This window comes from Cnephaeus nilssonii (assembly GCF_951640355.1).
Source record: "Cnephaeus nilssonii genome assembly, chromosome: 15".
In the NCBI taxonomy this organism is placed as follows: domain Eukaryota; kingdom Metazoa; phylum Chordata; class Mammalia; order Chiroptera; family Vespertilionidae; genus Cnephaeus; species Cnephaeus nilssonii.
In genome coordinates, this window is record NC_137086.1 from 4,377,348 (window position 1) to 4,396,305 (window position 18,958).

At 52.0% G+C, this 18,958-nt stretch overlaps 1 protein-coding gene across 2 annotated transcripts in view; it reads right to left on the reverse strand.

Annotated features, from left to right (window-relative positions):
- NBAS (NBAS subunit of NRZ tethering complex) overlaps window positions 1-18,958 on the reverse strand; it is a 206,444-nt gene that overhangs the window by 20,448 nt on the left and 167,038 nt on the right. For both annotated transcript variants that reach the window (XM_079792004.1, XM_079792003.1), the window contains exons 45-47: window positions 6,966-7,184; window positions 3,009-3,211; window positions 885-974 (exon numbers count right to left, since the gene is read on the reverse strand). In XM_079792004.1, coding sequence (XP_079648130.1) covers window positions 885-974; window positions 3,009-3,211; window positions 6,966-7,184 — 512 coding nt within the window. The remainder of the gene's footprint in view (window positions 1-884; window positions 975-3,008; window positions 3,212-6,965; window positions 7,185-18,958) is intronic.

The window sequence follows — 18,958 nt, forward strand, 5'->3', positions numbered from 1 at the left end:
TTATTAAACTAGAGGCCCGGTGCATGAATTCGTGCACGGGTGGGGTCCCTCGGCCTGGCTGGCGATCGGGGCCAATCAGGGCCGGCCGGCCAGGGGGAGGGACTGCGAGAGGCTGGCCAGCCACGGGAGGTTGGCTGTGGGAGCACACTGACCACCAGGGGGCAGCTCCTGCATTGAGCGTCTGTCCCCCGGTGGTCAATGCACGTCATAGCTACCGTCCGGTCATCCGGTCATAACAGTTGCTTAGGCTTTTATATAAATAGACCATACCCATTAAAAAAGGAAAACTGAGACAAGGCCTTCCAGGGTCGACATGGAGATCAGACGTAGGGGAGATCTTTGTAAACTCAGGCAGTATCTAACCATTCATTCATTGTTGCCGCTATTCCTATCACTGCCATTGCATGCGGATGAGAAATTCTTTCTAAAAACGGCATTAGAGACACATACCTTCTAGACTTATACAACGTGAATACGCTTACTCCTCAGACAAGACAGATCTAGAAAGCTTTTTAAAAAACAATGTAACATACACTCTAGGAATTTCCATCCTTAGCCACTAAGTTAGTGGTGACAGCTGTAAGTCCCTTCTAAGCCCAGGGAGCCCTCTCCCCCGCCTCCCTAGGAGGAAGGTGAGGAGCCCAGGCTCTCTCAGCACACAAGGCTCAGGGCAGGCGGTGAGCAGAGCTGACGGGGTACATGCAGCTGGGGAAGCCGTGTGTGCACCTGCAGTAACACTTTTAGTTCTGCAAAAAGCGCTCAGCTCTTCCTTTCAGAAACGCCTCGGAACAGAGCTTAGGCTTGGAAGCATCACACACACCACATGTGATTCTGAGGCTCTGAGGAAGGCACTGAGGGAGACCGCCAGCCTGTTCCAGTCTTACCCCTGGTCCACGCTGGCACGGACGGCTGCCACGACGCCTTCCAGGACCTGGAGCGGGTCCCGGGGCCCACCGAGGTCGGCTCCTCCTCCGCTGTGGGGGAGAGAGGAACAGTGAGAAGAGGCCTCAGACGCAGCTCGGCATCCGCACTCAGATGCCCCAGGCGGGTGTCGGCCCAGCACCTGCAGCTCGGCCTTCGTGGATCTGCAGTCTGCAAACGTACGGAGCCCTGTCCTACCCGCAAGGACGTGAAAAGAACACTTCTTCCTGGAAGGAACTCACAGTCTAATACATTTGCGTTTTCCTATCAAGAGGATAAAAAACCCTACCTGCATTCTGTCATTCAAAAAGCATTCCATGGACATTAAATACCCGAGCTATTTCCAACATTAAATATGTAGTGATCATCCACATTCCCCAGTAGGTCTATTGACTCATATTTCCAGGGTACTTAGAGACCAGGCACTGCTACATTTTACATATATCCTGCCATCCCACAATCCCAACGGCCCATGACACAGGCGCTATTACTACGCCCAGTGTACCGTTGTGTGAGTCTGAAACTCCAGTGAATTCCCAAAATGCATCAGAGGAAAAAGACGTTTTAGGTGAGTTTTCTGAATAGTTTAAGTTATATGATTTAAGTCAACTGCTGGATTCAGTTATTTTCATGCCTTTGTTATTTTATGCCTATCACATTTTACCAACTTCCTCAAAGGTAATTGTTATGGATATTGTCAATGGGAGTTTCTTTTCCTGTACGAAGAGGTGGTTGAACTCCTAATGTCCCCTTTCCTTCCACTGCTAAAGACTTACTCCACACATATGGACTGTCTTAGTGTGTAAGCATAACATTTATGAGATCAGCCCAAATCAAAGCTTCAGTAGCAGAACTGGTGCAGCGAAGGAGGTTACAAGTAAAACTTACATCAGAATTTTTTTCATGTAAATTAATGAAAATGTGCAATTTTTAGGAAATAAACTAAATTCATAAAGCATGAGTGGTTCAAAATTTTTATTTTTGTGAGCTGCCTGTAAAACCTTGATTTAAGAAACAATAAAAAGTAACTCTGAATAACAAGATACAAAATGTGGCAAATAAGTACCTCTCATCATTTGCAAGAGGAAAGTGGTTCTATAACCACCACCACCACCAAAGCCAATGTTAATAATAAAACAAGGCTTTATTAATTTGGCATTTATTATTTCTAAAAAACGTTACACTTTATTTCTCTCTCTCTATATATATATATATAAAATCGCCAGCTACCTCAGAGCACTCCGGTGAAAATTGCATGAAGCTGGGGTAATTAAACTGATAAAGGCTCATTTGATTTCAGTTCAGCTGCTGGAAACTGACATGCATTTAATCAAAAAGTTCCTCAAGAGCAATACAGAATTACAAAGAACGCTTAAAAGGAGAATGAATTAAGCACAACTAAATCTTTTAGCCTAACTGCATTATTCACACAAAGCACTCGACGACTCATTATTTTCTTAGCTTAACTCCCCTCTGTTCTAACCCTCTGGATGCATTCCTATAAAGACACCAGCATATCCATACAAAGCTAGAATTTCTCGATTGTGAGCTTTTTGGTTTTTAATTTTATTTTTATTTTTTGCCATCATTTCAGGTAAATCATGTCCTAAGACACTTCACAGAAGTCTAACGTCTTCGGAATGTGACTAACCGGGCCTTGGGAACTTCATAAGAACCTCTGGGAACCATTTCCCACAGCTACGCGAAGGGGCTTTGGGAAAGGCGAGATCTGCAAGTCCACCCTGAGGTCCCATGCAGCCTGACACTTGGCTGTTTCTCATGTCATTTTGGCCTTTCCCTTGTCTCAAGAATAACAGGGAGGGAGGGCGTGTGGAACCAGAAGTTAGCCACTTCTTTGATATTTTACACACAATACCAACATGAAACCTTCTCCTGGTTCTCTAGTCTCCAGACACAGGATTGGGGAAATGTAATCATCTGCCTCTCACTTCTGTACAGCACTTCACAGGTCAGGGGATGCTGCGCCTGCAGAGATGATGTGGTATCTTCCCAACAACCATGAACCAGGCACTGTCACTGGCCGAGTCTCAACTCGGGTTTGCCTCGACGGCTCCTGCATCGCTCACCTCAGTGCAGAAATGATTCTCGTCACGGCACTCTGCACTATGTCCTTGGGCGAGAGGTCAAGGGGGCCCACGGCCACCGCCAGCAGCTGCTGAATCATCGCCAGAGGCTGACCGTCCAAACACATGGCCACGGCTTGATCGTGAAGTTTCCCTTTTTCTGACCGGGAGAGATCATAGAGGTGACTGTATTTCCGCAGTATTTCCTGAAATAAATAAATAAATAAAGTGGTATTCAACATCTAAATAGCCCACAGACATTAAATGTCTACATGTACACAGTGAAGCTTTTAGAAGCTTCTCAGAGCAAATACGGGGCACCCTGGTACCTTTCAGTCCAGCCTCGTTGAAACAAACGGCTGTTTTGTGAATGACCCTCTAGGCCCAACACACTGCTCTACCCACTGAGCCCATGTATGTTTCAAGGAGAGCAGGGACAATTCTCCGATTTGAATATAATATACTTGCTTTAAAAATAAATAAGACAAGTAATTTAAAAACTTTAAATTTTTAATCAAAATTGTTATACTGATAAGTACAGACCAGAACAGCAAACGTTTACCCTAGATCTTGTACTGTGGGTCCCAGCTGGGCCAGCCAGGGGCTCCCCAGCTCCCTCTCCCCGTTAATTCCTGCTGTGCGTCACACGGGCTAACAGGACGGAGAAACACAAGCTGAAGTGAAACTGTTATCACACTTTGAATTCTCCCCGTTATCTTCTCCGTGAGGGGTTTGCGCTTGTAAGTCTCAGACGGATTTTGAAGTTTTCCAGTCGTTCATTATCTGAATTCCTCTCCACTGGCTAACCGTTCTAGTTAGGGTTTTTCTTTACAAGCTAAGAATACAATGCTTAATAAACATGTAAACACTAAGAAAAATAAACAATGAGATTAGTGGCCACTCACAGGTTCATTTACTATAGCATTAAAGTTTAATTTTAAAAAATGTACACATCTAAACATTGTCTTCACCTACATGTACTTACTGCTCTGTCCACGTTTCAGTGATGGGAAAGAACATCTAAACCCCGGGGCTGTTCCGGGTGACCATCCAGACAGACGCTCCGAAGGCCACCAGGGCTTTCTCGTGCAGCCCTGGCACACCGGGCCTCACGCCTCCCCGTGGGCAGCCCTGGCACACCGGGCCTCACGCCTCCCCGTGGGCAGCCCTGGCACACGGGCCTCACGCCTCTCCGTGGGCAGCCCTGGCACACCGGGCCTCACGCCTCTCCATGGGCAGCCCTGGCACACCGGGCCTCACGCCTCTCCGTGGGCAGCCCTGGCACACCGGGCCTCACGCCTCCACGTGTGCAGCCCTGGCACACCGGGCCTCACACCTCTCCATGGGCAGCCCTGGCACACCGGGCCTCACACCTCTCCATGGGCAGCCCTGGCACACCGGGCCTCACACCTCTCCATGGGCAGCCCTGGCACACCGGGCCTCACACCTCTCCATGGGCAGCCCTGGCACACCGGGCCTCACACCTCTCCGTGGGCAGCCCTGGCACACCGGGCCTCACACCTGGCCGTGGGCAGCCCTGGCACACCGGGCCTCCTGCCTCTCCGTGGGCAGCCCTGGCACACCGGGCCTCACGCCTGGCCGTGGGCAGCCCTGGCACACCGGGCCTCACACCTCTCCGTGGGCAGCCCTGGCACACCGGGCCTCACACCTCTCCGTGGGCAGCCCTGGCACACCGGGCCTCACACCTCTCCGTGGGCAGCCCTGGCACACCGGGCCTCACGCCTCCACGTGTGCAGCCCTGGCACACCGGGCCTCACACCTCTCCGTGGGCAGCCCTGGCACACCGGGCCTCCTGCCTCTCCGTGGGCAGCCCTGGCACACCGGGCCTCACGCCTGGCCGTGGGCAGCCCTGGCACACCGGGCCTCCTGCCTCTCCGTGGGCAGCCCTGGCACACCGGGCCTCACACCTCTCTGTGGGCAGCCCTGGCACACCGGGCCTCACGCCTCCACATGTGCAGCCCTGGCACACGGGCCTCACGCCTCTCCGTGGGCAGCCCTGGCACACCGGGCCTCACGCCTCTCCGTGGGCAGCCCTGGCACACCGGGCCTCACGCCTCTCCGTGGGCAGCCCTGGCACACCGGGCCTCACGCCTCTCCGTGGGCAGCCCTGGCACACCGGGCCTCCTGCCTCTCCGTGGGCAGCCCTGGCACACCGGGCCTCACACTTGGCCATGGGCAGCCCTGGCACACCGGGCCTCACGCCTCTCCGTGGGCAGCCCTGGCACACCGGGCCTCACACCTGGCCGTGGGCAGCCCTGGCACACCGGGCCTCACACCTCTCCGTGGGCAGCCCTGGCACACTGGGCCTCCTGCCACTCCGTGGGCAGCCCTGGCACACCGGGCCTCACACCTCTCCGTGGGCAGCCCTGGCACACCGGGCCTCACACCTCTCTGTGGGCAGCCCTGGCACACCGGGCCTCCTGCCTCTCCGTGGGCAGCCCTGGCACACCGGGCCTCCTGCCTCTCCGTGGGCAGCCCTGGCACACCGGGCCTCACACCTGGCCGTGGGCAGCCCTGGCACACCGGGCCTCACACCTCTCCGTGGGCAGCCCTGGCACACTGGGCCTCCTGCCACTCCGTGGGCAGCCCTGGCACACCGGGCCTCACACCTCTCCGTGGGCAGCCCTGGCACACCGGGCCTCACACCTCTCCGTGGGCAGCCCTGGCACACCGGGCCTCACACCTCTCCGTGGGCAGCCCTGGCACACCGGGCCTCACACCTCTCCGTGGGCAGCCCTGGCACACCGGGCCTCCTGCCTCTCCGTGGGCAGCCCTGGCACACCGGGCCTCACACCTCTCCGTGGGCAGCCCTGGCACACCGGGCCTCACACCTCTCCATGGGCAGCCCTGGCACACCGGGCCTCACACCTCCCCGTGGGCAGCCCTGGCACACGGGCCTCACGCCTCTCCATGGGCAGCCCTGGCACACCGGGCCTCACACCTCCCCGTGGGCAGCCCTGGCACACCGGGCCTCACGCCTCCACGTGGGCAGCCCTGGCACACCGGGCCTCACGCCTCCACGTGGGCAGCCCTGGCACACCGGGCCTCACACCTCTCCGTGGGCAGCCCTGGCACACCGGGCCTCACGCCTCCACGTGGGCAGCCCTGGCACACCGGGCCTCACGCCTCCACGTTGGCTGCCCTGGCACACCGGGCCTCACACCTCTCCGTGGGCAGCCCTGGCACACCGGGCCTCACGCCTCCACGTGGGCAGCCCTGGCACACCGGGCCTCACACCTCTCCGTGGGCAGCCCTGGCACACCGGGCCTCACGCCTCCACGTGGGCAGCCCTGGCACACCGGGCCTCACGCCTCCACGTGGGCAGCCCTGGCACACCGGGCCTCACGCCTGGCCGTGGGCAGGGGCTCCTAACCTCATGAGTGCTCTCTGAGACACCACAAGGGTCTCAACTAGAAACCAAATGGGGATCAATTTCACTAGCAAACTAATTCATATCAATAATAAAGTTACACTGAAAACACAGAATATAAAAAACAGAAAGAATATACTCAATTTAAAAAAAACCTACTGAAACAGGCAGCGTGGTAATTTCTGAATTTTTCTGAAAATTCGGGGGGAAACCTACCATTATTCAGTTAGAGAGCACAGAGCTGTGGCTAGAAGCGGGCATCCAACCAGGGCCCCCATCCTCAGCCTGGCGGCCACCCCCCTTCCCCTCCTAGCTATCTACTCACCTCCTTCCTCTCAGGTTATCAGGGGTGTGAAGTGGCCTAAAATCCTTTTAAAAGAAGTGAAAACTGAATTGACTATCAAGTGATAAAGAAGAGGTGAGAGATAAAGGCTGAGGACCATTTTCAAGGATATCTGCAAGGTGGAAACCCTGCCAGAACTGCTAATGCAGCTTTCCAGGGTGAAGGAAAGAAAACGCCGACGTTAGCCAGCCAGCTGAGCTTCTGGAAGACGTGTTCATTTCATTACCTGCTCGCTGTTCTGCAGAGAAACAATGAAGCTGTGGCTCAGGGTGTCCAGGTGAGCGAGGGATTTCTCCAGATGACTCAAGGTGTCCGCATAGGTCACCTTAGAGTCCCCAGCTTCCTGCACATCCTCTTCCGAATTTCTTTTCCGTGGCTTCTCAATAAAATGTTTGACTGTCTTAATAGCCTTGTTCGTCATCTCCTTGCGTACTTCCACAGACAGCTTTACAAAAGGAAGGAACAACAGTAAGACAAACCAGCCCCAGGTACTGGCTATGGCGTGTTTAATAAGGCATTCGTGAGACAGAGAGCAAAGGTGAAATTTTACTCTGACCAGTGGGTAGGGCTTTTGTTATCCTAGATTTTCTTCTGTGAAGAAGACAAAAACAGTGGAATATCATTTGCACAGTTAAACCAGCAAAGAGAGATTTTTTTTTTACATGAGTCTTTTCTTTTAATATATTTTTATTGTTGGCAAGTCCTCTGCTCCAACATCTAAGAACACAGTCCACCCCCCTTCGTGCTTGTACAAAGTCTGCTCAGCGTGCTCGGTCTAGGCCCCCGCAGAAGTCTGTGCTTTCTAGAACTTGCTATTGGCCACAGGAAGTAAGTGTATATTTTCAGAGTTTACTTTTTTTTTTTTTTATCTCATCACTAGTTTCATCAGAAAAGCTTTTTTCCCCCTTATTTTTAATGGTATTTAAAAATAACTAAATAACCTGACACTTATCAAGGATATAGAGTGTAAATAAATGCAACCCTAAGTTAATTTTTCCTGATGAGCCAGGACCTCTTAAAAGCCAAATAATATTAGGAAAAAGATGCAAGGGCTTTTATTTCACTGGGCATTTCATTTCACTGGGCATTTGAGCTTTTCACCTCTTAACTTTGTAAAAACAGGTTTATTGCTGAAGGACGTGAGGGTGAGTTTAAGAAGTATAAGTTTAACACTGAATTTACAGTTAGTAAACTTGCTTTTTATAAATTCTTCTATGATGGAACAAGCAAGAAGTAAAAGAGAAAAAGATGGACCAAAATGTACCAGAGTAAAAAATAGCAATTTCTTCACTAACTCTAACCCACAAGGTACTTTTATTCTTAGCCGTCTTTTTTTGTGAAACCCACAGAATGAACGTGTCACTCATGTGCATCATTACCATAATAACCAATCAAAGATTTGAAACTATTCCCTGACAGCACTTTGTAATTGCTGTTCAAAAAATGTGGATTTTGAAAGATAAGTGACTAAATTGTTCTATTGCTCAATAAATAGATAATGAACGTCAATTTTCCAGGCCCTGGAAAAATGAGATAAAAATATGAGCCAGGCTTTAGGAAATCACATTTAGTATAGGAGATGAGATGGTGGGGGGAGGGGGTGGAATTGAGGAGTCACCCATGACATCTGCACATCTCCTTGGGTCTACCGTCAAGATACACCCAGACTCCACCCAATTCCCACCCCTTCGCTGACACCCCTCAGCCCCAAGCCGCCATCGTCTCTTGCATATTGAATGGGTGCTCGCTGGCCTCCAACGTGGATGTGGCCGAGAGCTAATCACCACACACACGCGGACTCCACTGCATCTGCCCAACCCCTTGGCGCTGGGGTGAGCCACATTCCAGCCCATGGCAACTGAACAGAAGTGACGTGTCATGCCTGAGCCACTGCGATCAACAACCCCATGCACTGCTGTCCCGTCTCCCTCTGTCCCAGCCATGGCCATTGGGGAGGGTGCGGGTCCCAGACGGTGTAGCGTCCATCGGCTTGGACCCTACGTGACTTGGTTTAGAGCTCTCTGCCGTCTCTCACCGCAACAGGAGCGTGAGGGAGCACGCAGGTTTGCTGTGTTAAATGAAACCACTGTGACTGGGGGTGAACTGGCCACTCCAGCATTACCTAGCAGCAGAGTGACACTTCACAAACATGACGCCACTCTCTGCTCCATCTGCTTAGTGCTTCCAGTCACTAAGAATAAAAGCCAGTCTCCGAGGCCTACAGGACCCGCTCTCCCTCACCCGCCTGTCTCACCTCCACCCCTCTCTCCACAGTCCCTCCCTCCCAGCACCCTGGCCTCCCGGCCTCCCTCAGCGCCCTTCCACCTGCCGGTCCCTGACTGAAAGTCCTCCCAGGAATCCTCCTGGCTGGCCGTGTTGCCCTCGGGGCTTTCTCCTGACCCAGCGTTAGCTTTTCTTTTCTTTTTAAATATATTTTTATTGATTTCAGAGAGGAAGGGAGAGGGAGAGAAACATCTATGATGAGACAGAATCATGGATCAGCTGCCTCCTGCAGACACCCCACTGGGGATCGAGCCTGCAACCCAAGCATATGCCCTGACCGGGAATCGAACCCTGACCTACTGGTTCACAGGTCAAAGCTCAACCACTGAGCCACGTCGGCTGGGCTCGGCGTTGGTTTCTTCCTTCACGGCTGACACATTGAGCTTCTATCTGCTCCTGTGTGTCACTGTTATCTTCGCAGAACCCGGAACGTGGCTCACACATAATGAACGCCCCATTTGTTGAATGTATGGTGGGCAGATGACAACATTGAAAGGCAGAAGCGCAGAAGCAGAGCCGCGGAGGTGGGAGCTCGGGGTGCATGCAGAACCCCGTGAGCACTGCATTCAGACAGCAGGGCTGTGCAGCCTCTGCTGCTCGTTCTAGTGTTTGTTGGGCTGGTTGGTTTTCAGATGCTTTGGAAGACCCAACACCCAGTCTCAGCTGAGGGCTGTGAGAGAACGGGCCTGGGCTGAACTTGGCCTGTAGGCGTAGTGCACCAGCCCCTGAGCTTCGGTACTGAGAACCTACAGCTGGGGATGAACTGAGATAAGCTGTGAGTGGCCTCGGCGGCCGGCTGGCCACACCACCTGCACTCGGGGATGCAGACGCCCCCGAAGGCAGCTGCACACTGAGGACACGGCACGCACGTGTCTCACTCGGTCCCCATCTGAAAACACTCTGCATGAGAAGCTTCCTCCAAAGAAAGACAGGGAACTGCAGGTTCCGAGGGGGAAAGGGCATCCTTGCTCAAGCCTCCCTTCGTGGGTCCTTCCAGATCAGCTCAGAGTTCGCCCTCGGGACGCCGTCGCCCCGACACGGTCTCCGCCAGGCACACGCCTCCCCCTCCGTGCTCTCCCGAATCCAGGAACAGGTCGCACTGCTTTCAACTCGTCTGCTAATGTGTGGGTCTCCCTGACTCAACGACGAGCCCCTTCAGGGCAGAAGCTGTGCTGCCTAGGTCTCTGCGTCGCTGGCACCTCACACGACCTCTAACCCATCGCAGACCGACGGGGACATCACCGCCACCTCACACGACCTCTGACCCATCACAGACCAATAGGGACATCGCTGCCCCCTCACACGACCTCTAACCCATCACAGACCGACGGGGACATCACCGCCACCTCACACGACCTCTAACCCATCACAGACCAATAGGGACATCACTGCCCCCTCACACGACCTCTAACCCATCACAGACCAATAGGGACATCACTGCCCCCTCACACGACCTCTAACCCATCACAGACCAATAGGGACATCACTGCCCCCTCACACGACCTCTAACCCATCGCAGACCGACGGGGACATCACCGCCGCCTCACACGACCTCTAACCCATCGCAGACCGACGGGGACATCACCGCCGCCTCACACGACCTCTAACCCATCGCAGACCGACGGGGACATCACCGCCCCCTCACACGACCTCTAACCCATCGCAGACCGACGGGGACATCACTGCCCCCTCACACGACCTCTAACCCATCGCAGACCGACGGGGACATCACTGCCCCCTCACACGACCTCTAACCCATCGCAGACCGACGGGGACATCACTGCCCCCTCACACGACCTCTAACCCATCGCAGACCGACGGGGACATCACCGCCGCCTCACACGACCTCTAACCCATCGCAGACCGACGGGGACATCACTGCCCCCTCACACGACCTCTAACCCATCGCAGACCGACGGGGACATCACTGCCCCCTCACACGACCTCTAACCCATCGCAGACCGACGGGGACATCACCGCCCCCTCACACGACCTCTAACCCATCGCAGACCGACGGGGACATCACCGCCCCCTCACACGACCTCTAACCCATCGCAGACCGACGGGGACATCACTGCCACCTCACACGACCTCTAACCCATCGCAGACCGACGGGGACATCACTGCCCCCTCACACGACCTCTAACCCATCGCAGACCGACGGGGACATCACCGCCTCCTCACACGACCTCTAACCCATCGCAGACCGACGGGGACATCACCGCCTCCTCACACGACCTCTAACCCATCGCAGACCGACGGGGACATCACCGCCGCCTCACATGACCTCTAACCCATCGCAGACCGACGGGGACATCACCGCCGCCTCACATGACCTCTAACCCATCGCAGACCGACGGGGACATCACCGCCTCCTCACACGACCTCTAACCCATCGCAGACCGACGGGGACATCAGTGCCACCTCACACGACGTCTAGCCCATCACAGACCAACAGGAAGTAGCTGCTGAGCACTGATCAACTCTGATCAACGACACGTGAAAGACCCTCCAAGAGGCAATGAAATGACACGTGCTGACATGTCCCTAGAAACATGTGTTCAGAATGTGCCGGAAGGCTCCGATTTACGCTGCAAAACCCTGTTCCTGGCCGAGGGCTCCATGAGACTAAAACTGGGAAAGGACATTAAAATGGAACAAAACAAATAAACTGGGGCCAGATGTATGCCATCGGGACACAGCCAGTCCACGGTAATCACGCAGCAAGGGGCACAAGGACATTAAACCAGCGATGACTTTCAGTTCCTTCATTCTACAGACAATGTCCCCTGAGCGGGTGCTGGGCACACAGACAGCCTAGACCAGGCCCCCGCCCGAGGTGTGTCCAAGTCCGGCTGGACATGCGGAGAAGCATGATCCTCACAAACTACACCAGGGTCAGGACGGGACGCTGTGGAGGGTCCCGAGAGGGCCCTGGTCCCGATGGACGGGTTGTAAAGGAGGCTACGTGTCAGGAGAGCCTCGGGAGGGAGTGGGCTTTACGACGAGGGAAGAATGCCCAGGGGTCACCCGGCCTGGGGGGAAAGGGCTTGGCTGGGACGCAGAGGGCAAGTAGAGGCCACCAGAGAGGAGGACGAAGCCAGCAGCGGTGACCACGGGAGGGCCGTAGGTTCTTCATCATCTTCACCCTGGGAAGCCGAAAGAAAGGGGCTGAAGCAGAGCCTGCGCCTCCGGAGCGACTGTTTTCAGGGCCTGGCTCGATTTAAAGTCCACGCGACCATTCTCATCGCGGGCAGGCGCTTCAAGGCTGATCCGCCTCGCGAAGCAGGCACTTTTCCTTTTCCCTTTCGAAACGAGCATCGCACGGCTCTGGAGATGAGGCTGAGATTGAGGAGCTGCGGGGGGCCCGGGGAAACCCAGCTGCTACCAGAGTCAGGTGGGAAACGGGGTTGGCATGCTGCTTACACCGTAACGGCAACGACGCAGGACAATGGGCAAATCAAGAGCAAAATTATTTTATTCACATATTTCCACATCACTGTTACTCTGAGATTGAAAACCATTTCTTTGACTAATAAAGGATGGCTAGATAGCCACGCGATTTGGTCTCCATTGAAAACCTCGCAGGACTTTTCCATCTTCCCCCTTCAGGCACAAACACCCACCCCTCGCCACATGCGAGGCCTGCTATCGGCACAGGGATACCAAGGTAAATCCACACCCACTCCCTACTGTGAACATATACATCCTAATGGGGAAGCCAAACGCAACAATAAGTATTCATAAAACGCGGCCGAAGTGTTAAGTAGGTGAGTGCACCTAGAGAAAGGTCTGGCCCCACCAGCGTGGCTCAGGGGTTGAGCGTCCACCTATGAGCCAGGAGGTCACGGTTCAATTCCCGGTCAGGGCACGTGCCCAGGTTGCGGGCTCAGTCCCAGTGTGGGGCGTGCGGGAGGCAGATGATCAATGATTCTCTCGCATCATTGATGTATGTCTGTCTGTCTGTCTGTCTGTCTGTCTCTCTCTCTCTCTCTCTCTCTCTCTCTCTCTCCCTTCCAGAAAAGTATCTACCTTGGAAAAAAGGCCAGCAAGTCTGCACAAAGGTGGGGCGCCCACCGGATGTGGAGGCCGCGCCTGTATTCCCGGGAGGAAGGGGCGGGCGGGCTCCAGGCGGAGGGAGCGGCTTTATAAAGCGCGTGCTCAATGCTGTGACCCTCCATCTTCCAGCGTGCAAACACCCAGGGGGATCACAAGCCCCCTAAACAGTGGTCACTGCCGCAGGGGGTTTTGAGGGCAGAGCAGCAGCTAGCACTGCGTTCGGGGGAAGGGGAAGAATTGTTCCTGAAAGAGATCACAACATCCCAGGACTCTGACCCACAGCTCCTCCTGAACCTCGCTGCCAGGGAAAGGTCCACACTCCTCCCCTCCAGGCTCGCAGGAGCCACTGCTCTGGGGTGGGGGGTAGAGGGGTGAGGCATGGTGGGCAAGGCCAACAAGTGTGCTCAGGCAGGGACTGTCCTGCAGGAGGCGGGGTCCACGTGCAGGGGGCTGGAGTCACCGCGGAGCATGCTGGGAAACCACACATTTTCCTTTAGGGGCCAGGTCTTCCACCTGGGGCGTGTGCGCCACCCTCACACAAAGGCTTTTCAAAGGTTACACAGGTGCAGACGGGTTTAAGGGCACTGGTTCTGAATGTTCGCCTTCCCTGACTTCTCTTTTCTAACACTGACCTTCCTGAGTCAGGGCGTCCACTTCCCTTCCCCTCAGGCCTGCCTCCCTCACCCAGGAGAGGCCTGCCCCTGCCCACGGTCTCCCTGAATCCCACTGGGACACACTGTCCCGGAGTCCAGAAAGCTCCAGAATGCCAAACAGAGGGGCCATTCAAAACACTGGTGTGTGAGAGGATTCCAGCAACCGGAGGCTAAGTTTCCTTATGCATGTCACACAGTTCCCAATTATCTATTCTCGACAAAATTCATGAAGAATCTAATTGAGTTGTCAGCTGATAAGTCATTAAAAATCGTTTTTAACCACAGATCACTGTGTTGAATTTTGGGTGATAGCTTGGAGGGCATTCAAAGAAATGAGTGGCACTGCTATGACATCACTCCTTCCCCAGCCACTATGTGAACAAGACTTTTAAATATTCATATCTATAGAAATGCAAAATGGAAAGAATTGGTATTTAATGCAATCTCAATCTAGCAATAAGTAACAGCCATCCAAGGGCACATAAACTAATTAAAAACAATGTTTAAAGCCCTACCCACCTCATTAAGATGTACATGTAAAATACAATTTTATTTTTAATAGTTAATACTTATTTATCAAAAATGTTAATGCATCTGTGTTGTTCTGATCTAATGAACGATGCAATAATTCGAACAATAACTCAATCAGAGCTATCATAAAGAAATGTTAGAGCCCTATGGTCACAATGTTCATTTTTATTTCTGGAATTATTTTGGATGCAGAGAAACAAGACTTTTAAGCATAAAAGCACCTTGTTACAATAAAATTACCTGAAAGTGAACTGTAAAAGCTCTCGGCACAAACAACTCTGTCGAACTTTTCATTAAGAGAGAGACCTTATCAAATCCCAGGTGCCTTCCGCAGCGACAGGCCACTGGGATGGCCACAGTCCCTCTTAAAATACCCGAGAGTGATCGTTCCCTGGTCTACGTGTTCACACCTTCACCTGTGAAGCGTCCCCTCTGTGTCCAGCAGGCGAACGCCCGGCCTCCCGCGCTGGCGTCCGCGGGACAGGACTGGCCCTGTGGGCCCCGTGTACAGAGCCGTGGGCATGGCTAAGGGAGGGGCCCGGCTGCTCAGTGCACATCCCTCTGCTTCCCAGCCGGAGACAGCTGATTCCCCAGCTTCAGGAGATAAATCTGGTTCTAGCCCAGGGACTCAGGCAGAGGAGGGGCGGACTGGGTGCGGAGGAAGGGCAGGGAGAGGGTCCACATCACCGAAGGGCCACTGCTGAGTGCGAACGCAGTGAAGTCTGTGAAGTCTGCCGCCAGGAGCGTGCAACGGGCGGGTATCTTCACACTCCTCCCCGCTGCTTTTTTCATGCTAAAGTCTGCTGCACATTATTCCGAGGCTGTTTATTAATTCCTCTCTCTTCCCCAACATCCCACCCCGTGAATCTGGAGCCCACACACTTCGCAGGAAGGAGAAGGCCCTCTTTCTCACACTTATTAACGACGGGGCCGCGAGGGCTCGGACGCCGCCTCCAGACGCCTCCTCGGGGGCTGCGCACAGGGCTGACAGGCAAACCGCAGGTAACCTTACAGTAACACTCGCTCCTCCTGTACCTGTCTGCAAGGCTGGGTTTGAGGAGGAACTGGTTCACCTGACCCAGGTGCAGGTGCAGCCGGATGACTACGATGGGCTTCTGGAAGGAAACGCCAGACCCCTTGTCATTACAGGGGGACACCGACAACATTTAAGGGACAACTCGTGGACTTGAACAAGTCACAACATTCAGAGTGAATGCTAATCCGCAACCCTTCGTTGAGTAAGCAGCCAGGAGGGGCCCTTTAAGATAGGTTATCCGCGTGGCAACAACCTCTTCCTAATCTGAGCACAGCTGACGGGACCAGGGACCAGTGTGCAGCCGGGCAGCCGCCCAGGGGCTGGACAATGGCCGTCCACTGTCCTCTGCTCTACACCGGACAGTGATATGCAACCAGACAGGTGCCTCTCCGGGGAAATGGTAATGTGAGGGTGTGTGTGTGAGTGTGAGTGTGAGTGTGAGTGTGTGAGTGTGTATGTTAGTGTGTGAGTGAGTGTATTAGTGAGTGAGTGTGAGTGTTAGTGTTAGTGTGTGAGTGTGAGTGTGAGAGTGAGTGTAAGTGTGAGTGTGAGTGAGTGTTAGTGTGTGTGTGAGTGTGAGTGAGTGTGAGTGTGTGTGTGAGTGTGAGTGTGTGAGTGTGTATGTTAGTGTGTGAGTGTATTAGTGAGTGAGTGTGAGTGTTAGTGTGTGAGTGTGAGTGTGAGAGTGAGTGTAAGTGTGAGTGTGAGTGTTAGTGTGTGTGTGTGTGTGAGTGAGTGAGTGTATTAGTGAGTGTGAGTGTTAGTGTGTGAGTGTGAGTGTTAGTGTGTGTGTGTGTGGGTGTGAGTGTGAGAGTGAGTGTAAATGTGAGTGTGAGTGTGAGTGTGAGTGTGAGTGTGAGTGAGTGTGAGTGTTAGTGTGTGTGTGTGTGTGAGTGTGAGAGTGAGTGTAAATGTGAGTGTGAGTGAGTGTGAGTGTTAGTGTGTGTGTGTGTGTGTGTGTGAGTGTGAGAGTGAGTGTAAGTGTGAGTGTGAGTGAGTGTGAGAGGTGGGAGAGCCAGGGAGAGCAGGTTCACACGTTCAGGTCACAGCCTGCCCCCGTTTGGGAAGCTCCGCTCACTGAGCCCGTGTCCTTGCTCCCCCATGGCTGGCGTTGGTGTCTTGTTACTCTTACTACAATGCCCAGTAACTGAAGTGACCAGAGCGGGGAGGCTTCATACACCCTGAAAAAGCCCCCACAAATTCTAACACATGGAAATAAAGAGCCATGCCGTTGGCAGATGACACGATTCTTTATATAGAAAACCCTACGGACTCCACCAAGAATCTATTCAGAACAATGAACAAATACAGTGAAATTGCAGGATACAAAATCAATGTCAAAAATCCACTGCACTCCTGTATAGTAACAATAAAATTTCAGGGGGAAAATGGGGAAAAAAATAATTCCTTTTGCAATTGCAACAACAAAAAAATAAAATACCTAGGAATAATCTTAACAAAGGATGTGAAGGACCTATATCCTGAAAACTACAAAGCATGACTAAAATAAACTGAAAAGGACACAATGACTCAAAAAGATATTCCATGTTCATGGAACGAAAGAATCAACATAATTAAAATGTCCATAATACCCAAAGCACTGTACAGATTTAATGCGGTCCCCATCCAAATCCCAACGACACTTCTTTAAGAAATGGAACCAAAAATGCAGGCCTGCCCGGACTCCGTCTCACGTTCGCAAATATTTATAACACGTCTACATCTGGAAAGCTGATTGGAAACCCAGCTGTTTTAAGAACCTTGACCTTTAAGACCATCCTTTCTGCACTTCCCAGGACACCGCCTCATCGTTTTACTTGTATGACAAACACTTAGGTAGCTGCAATGATCTTGCACGTGGGCATGAAAGATGGGAGTGGTTCTGGAAACAAGAGCCTATGGCCGTGGTTCTCAACATGTGGTCCACAAGCCACAGAGGCCCAGACTCTTCCAAGGGCTTCCCAAGTCGAAATTATTTTTATGACATTAAATTATCTTTTCATTAGTTACCTAGTTTCACTGTATTGCTATTTGTATGATGGTTAAAAATAGTGGATAAAAGCGTGGGAACTTAAGCACAAACCAAGGGATGGCATCATTGGCATTTTCACTTAAGCATGTTCTTGAAAAAGGAGTGAAAATTGCTAATTTTACCAAATCTCAACCACTGAGGCACATGTTTTCAATATCCCGTGGGAAGAACGGAGATTTCCTCCTAGAGCGCTTCGCTGCGTGCGGGGCGCGAGCAGAAAAGGCATGGGCCTGGCGGGGTTGGAGCTGATGTCACTGCTCTCTGCAGTGGCCCCAGGTCTGCCTGAGAGAGCAAGGAATAGACAGAATTGGCGGTTCCTCCGACTTGGGCATCTGGCAGACAGTCCTCCAAGTGAACAGAGTGAGCCTGTCACTTCAATAGAAACAGCTCATTGTATTTATTGCCAATGATAAAACTTGAGCTCTCGGGTGAAAAATTAGAATTCTGGTAAACTTGTGCCCACCACTGTGAGCTTGACAGCTTCCCGATACTTAAAGACATCTGCTGAGACAGGGGGCTCATACTCAAGCGCATGCTTTGCTCATCACATAAAGCAATATGTCAGCATTGGGGTGCTCTCCGTAACTCAGCAGGTCCCTCTTTTCCAAATGCCCAATGGATTCTATTCCAAACCAGACCTGGGTGCAAGATCGAGTCGAACTGTCATCTAGACCAGCGGTTTTCAAACGGTGTGCTGCAGGAATGTTTAAGACATGCAGTGCCTGCCTATGGAGTCCGGGGCACTGACCTCTTCTCCCTCAGACTGCCACATAAAATGACAACAGCCAACACAACAGTAGCTGTCTGGTATAAATGAATCAAAATTATACTTGTTTGTGTTTTTGTCAGATCAGCAAAAAATAGAATATATTTTTTGGTGTGCAGCAGAATTTTAGTAGTTAGTCTATGTGCCATGAGATGAAAACAGTTGGCAATCGCTAATCTAAACCAACAGTTTTGATGTGAGCAGAGTGCAAAGTTCATGACATGGCTTCCGACTCCACATTACTAGCCTTAAGCTCCATCGCTTGCTGAGTTTCAGTCACTATCGAAGAATCCCTGAAATTATAGTTCATTACAGCACTCCCCTACTCAGGCCTCATTGCTGGATTTCCTTCACTTACTTCAACCAAAATGACAAAGAAGTGTCCTATGAAGCCAGATACAGAAATGTAGGATGATGTTGACATTTCATCAATTATTTTTCTTTTGGAAGTATAGTTATTTCCCATAAAAATATGCTATTCATGTCCACCTATTCATGTCTATTATTGGTAGTTTTAAATGAATTAAACAAATACTTCTAAATTACTTTTTGGTTTTAATTTCTAATATGATAACTATCAATGAATATAAACTTCATAAACAAAAGTTCCTTAGGATCCTCAGTAATTTTTAAGAACGTCCAGGCATCTGAAGATCTAAAGGTTTAAGAATCACCAAGCTGTGATAATAATTATTTAAACACCCACTCAAGGACTTCCTGCTTATGCTGTACTAGGAAACAGAACATTAGAGATAAAGGCACCAGCCCTACAGTCAAAGAATTTCTAATTTCATTAAAATTCTCAATATTAAAAACTTTACATCTTTTAGAGAAATGTCTTTTGCATCTTAATGTCACC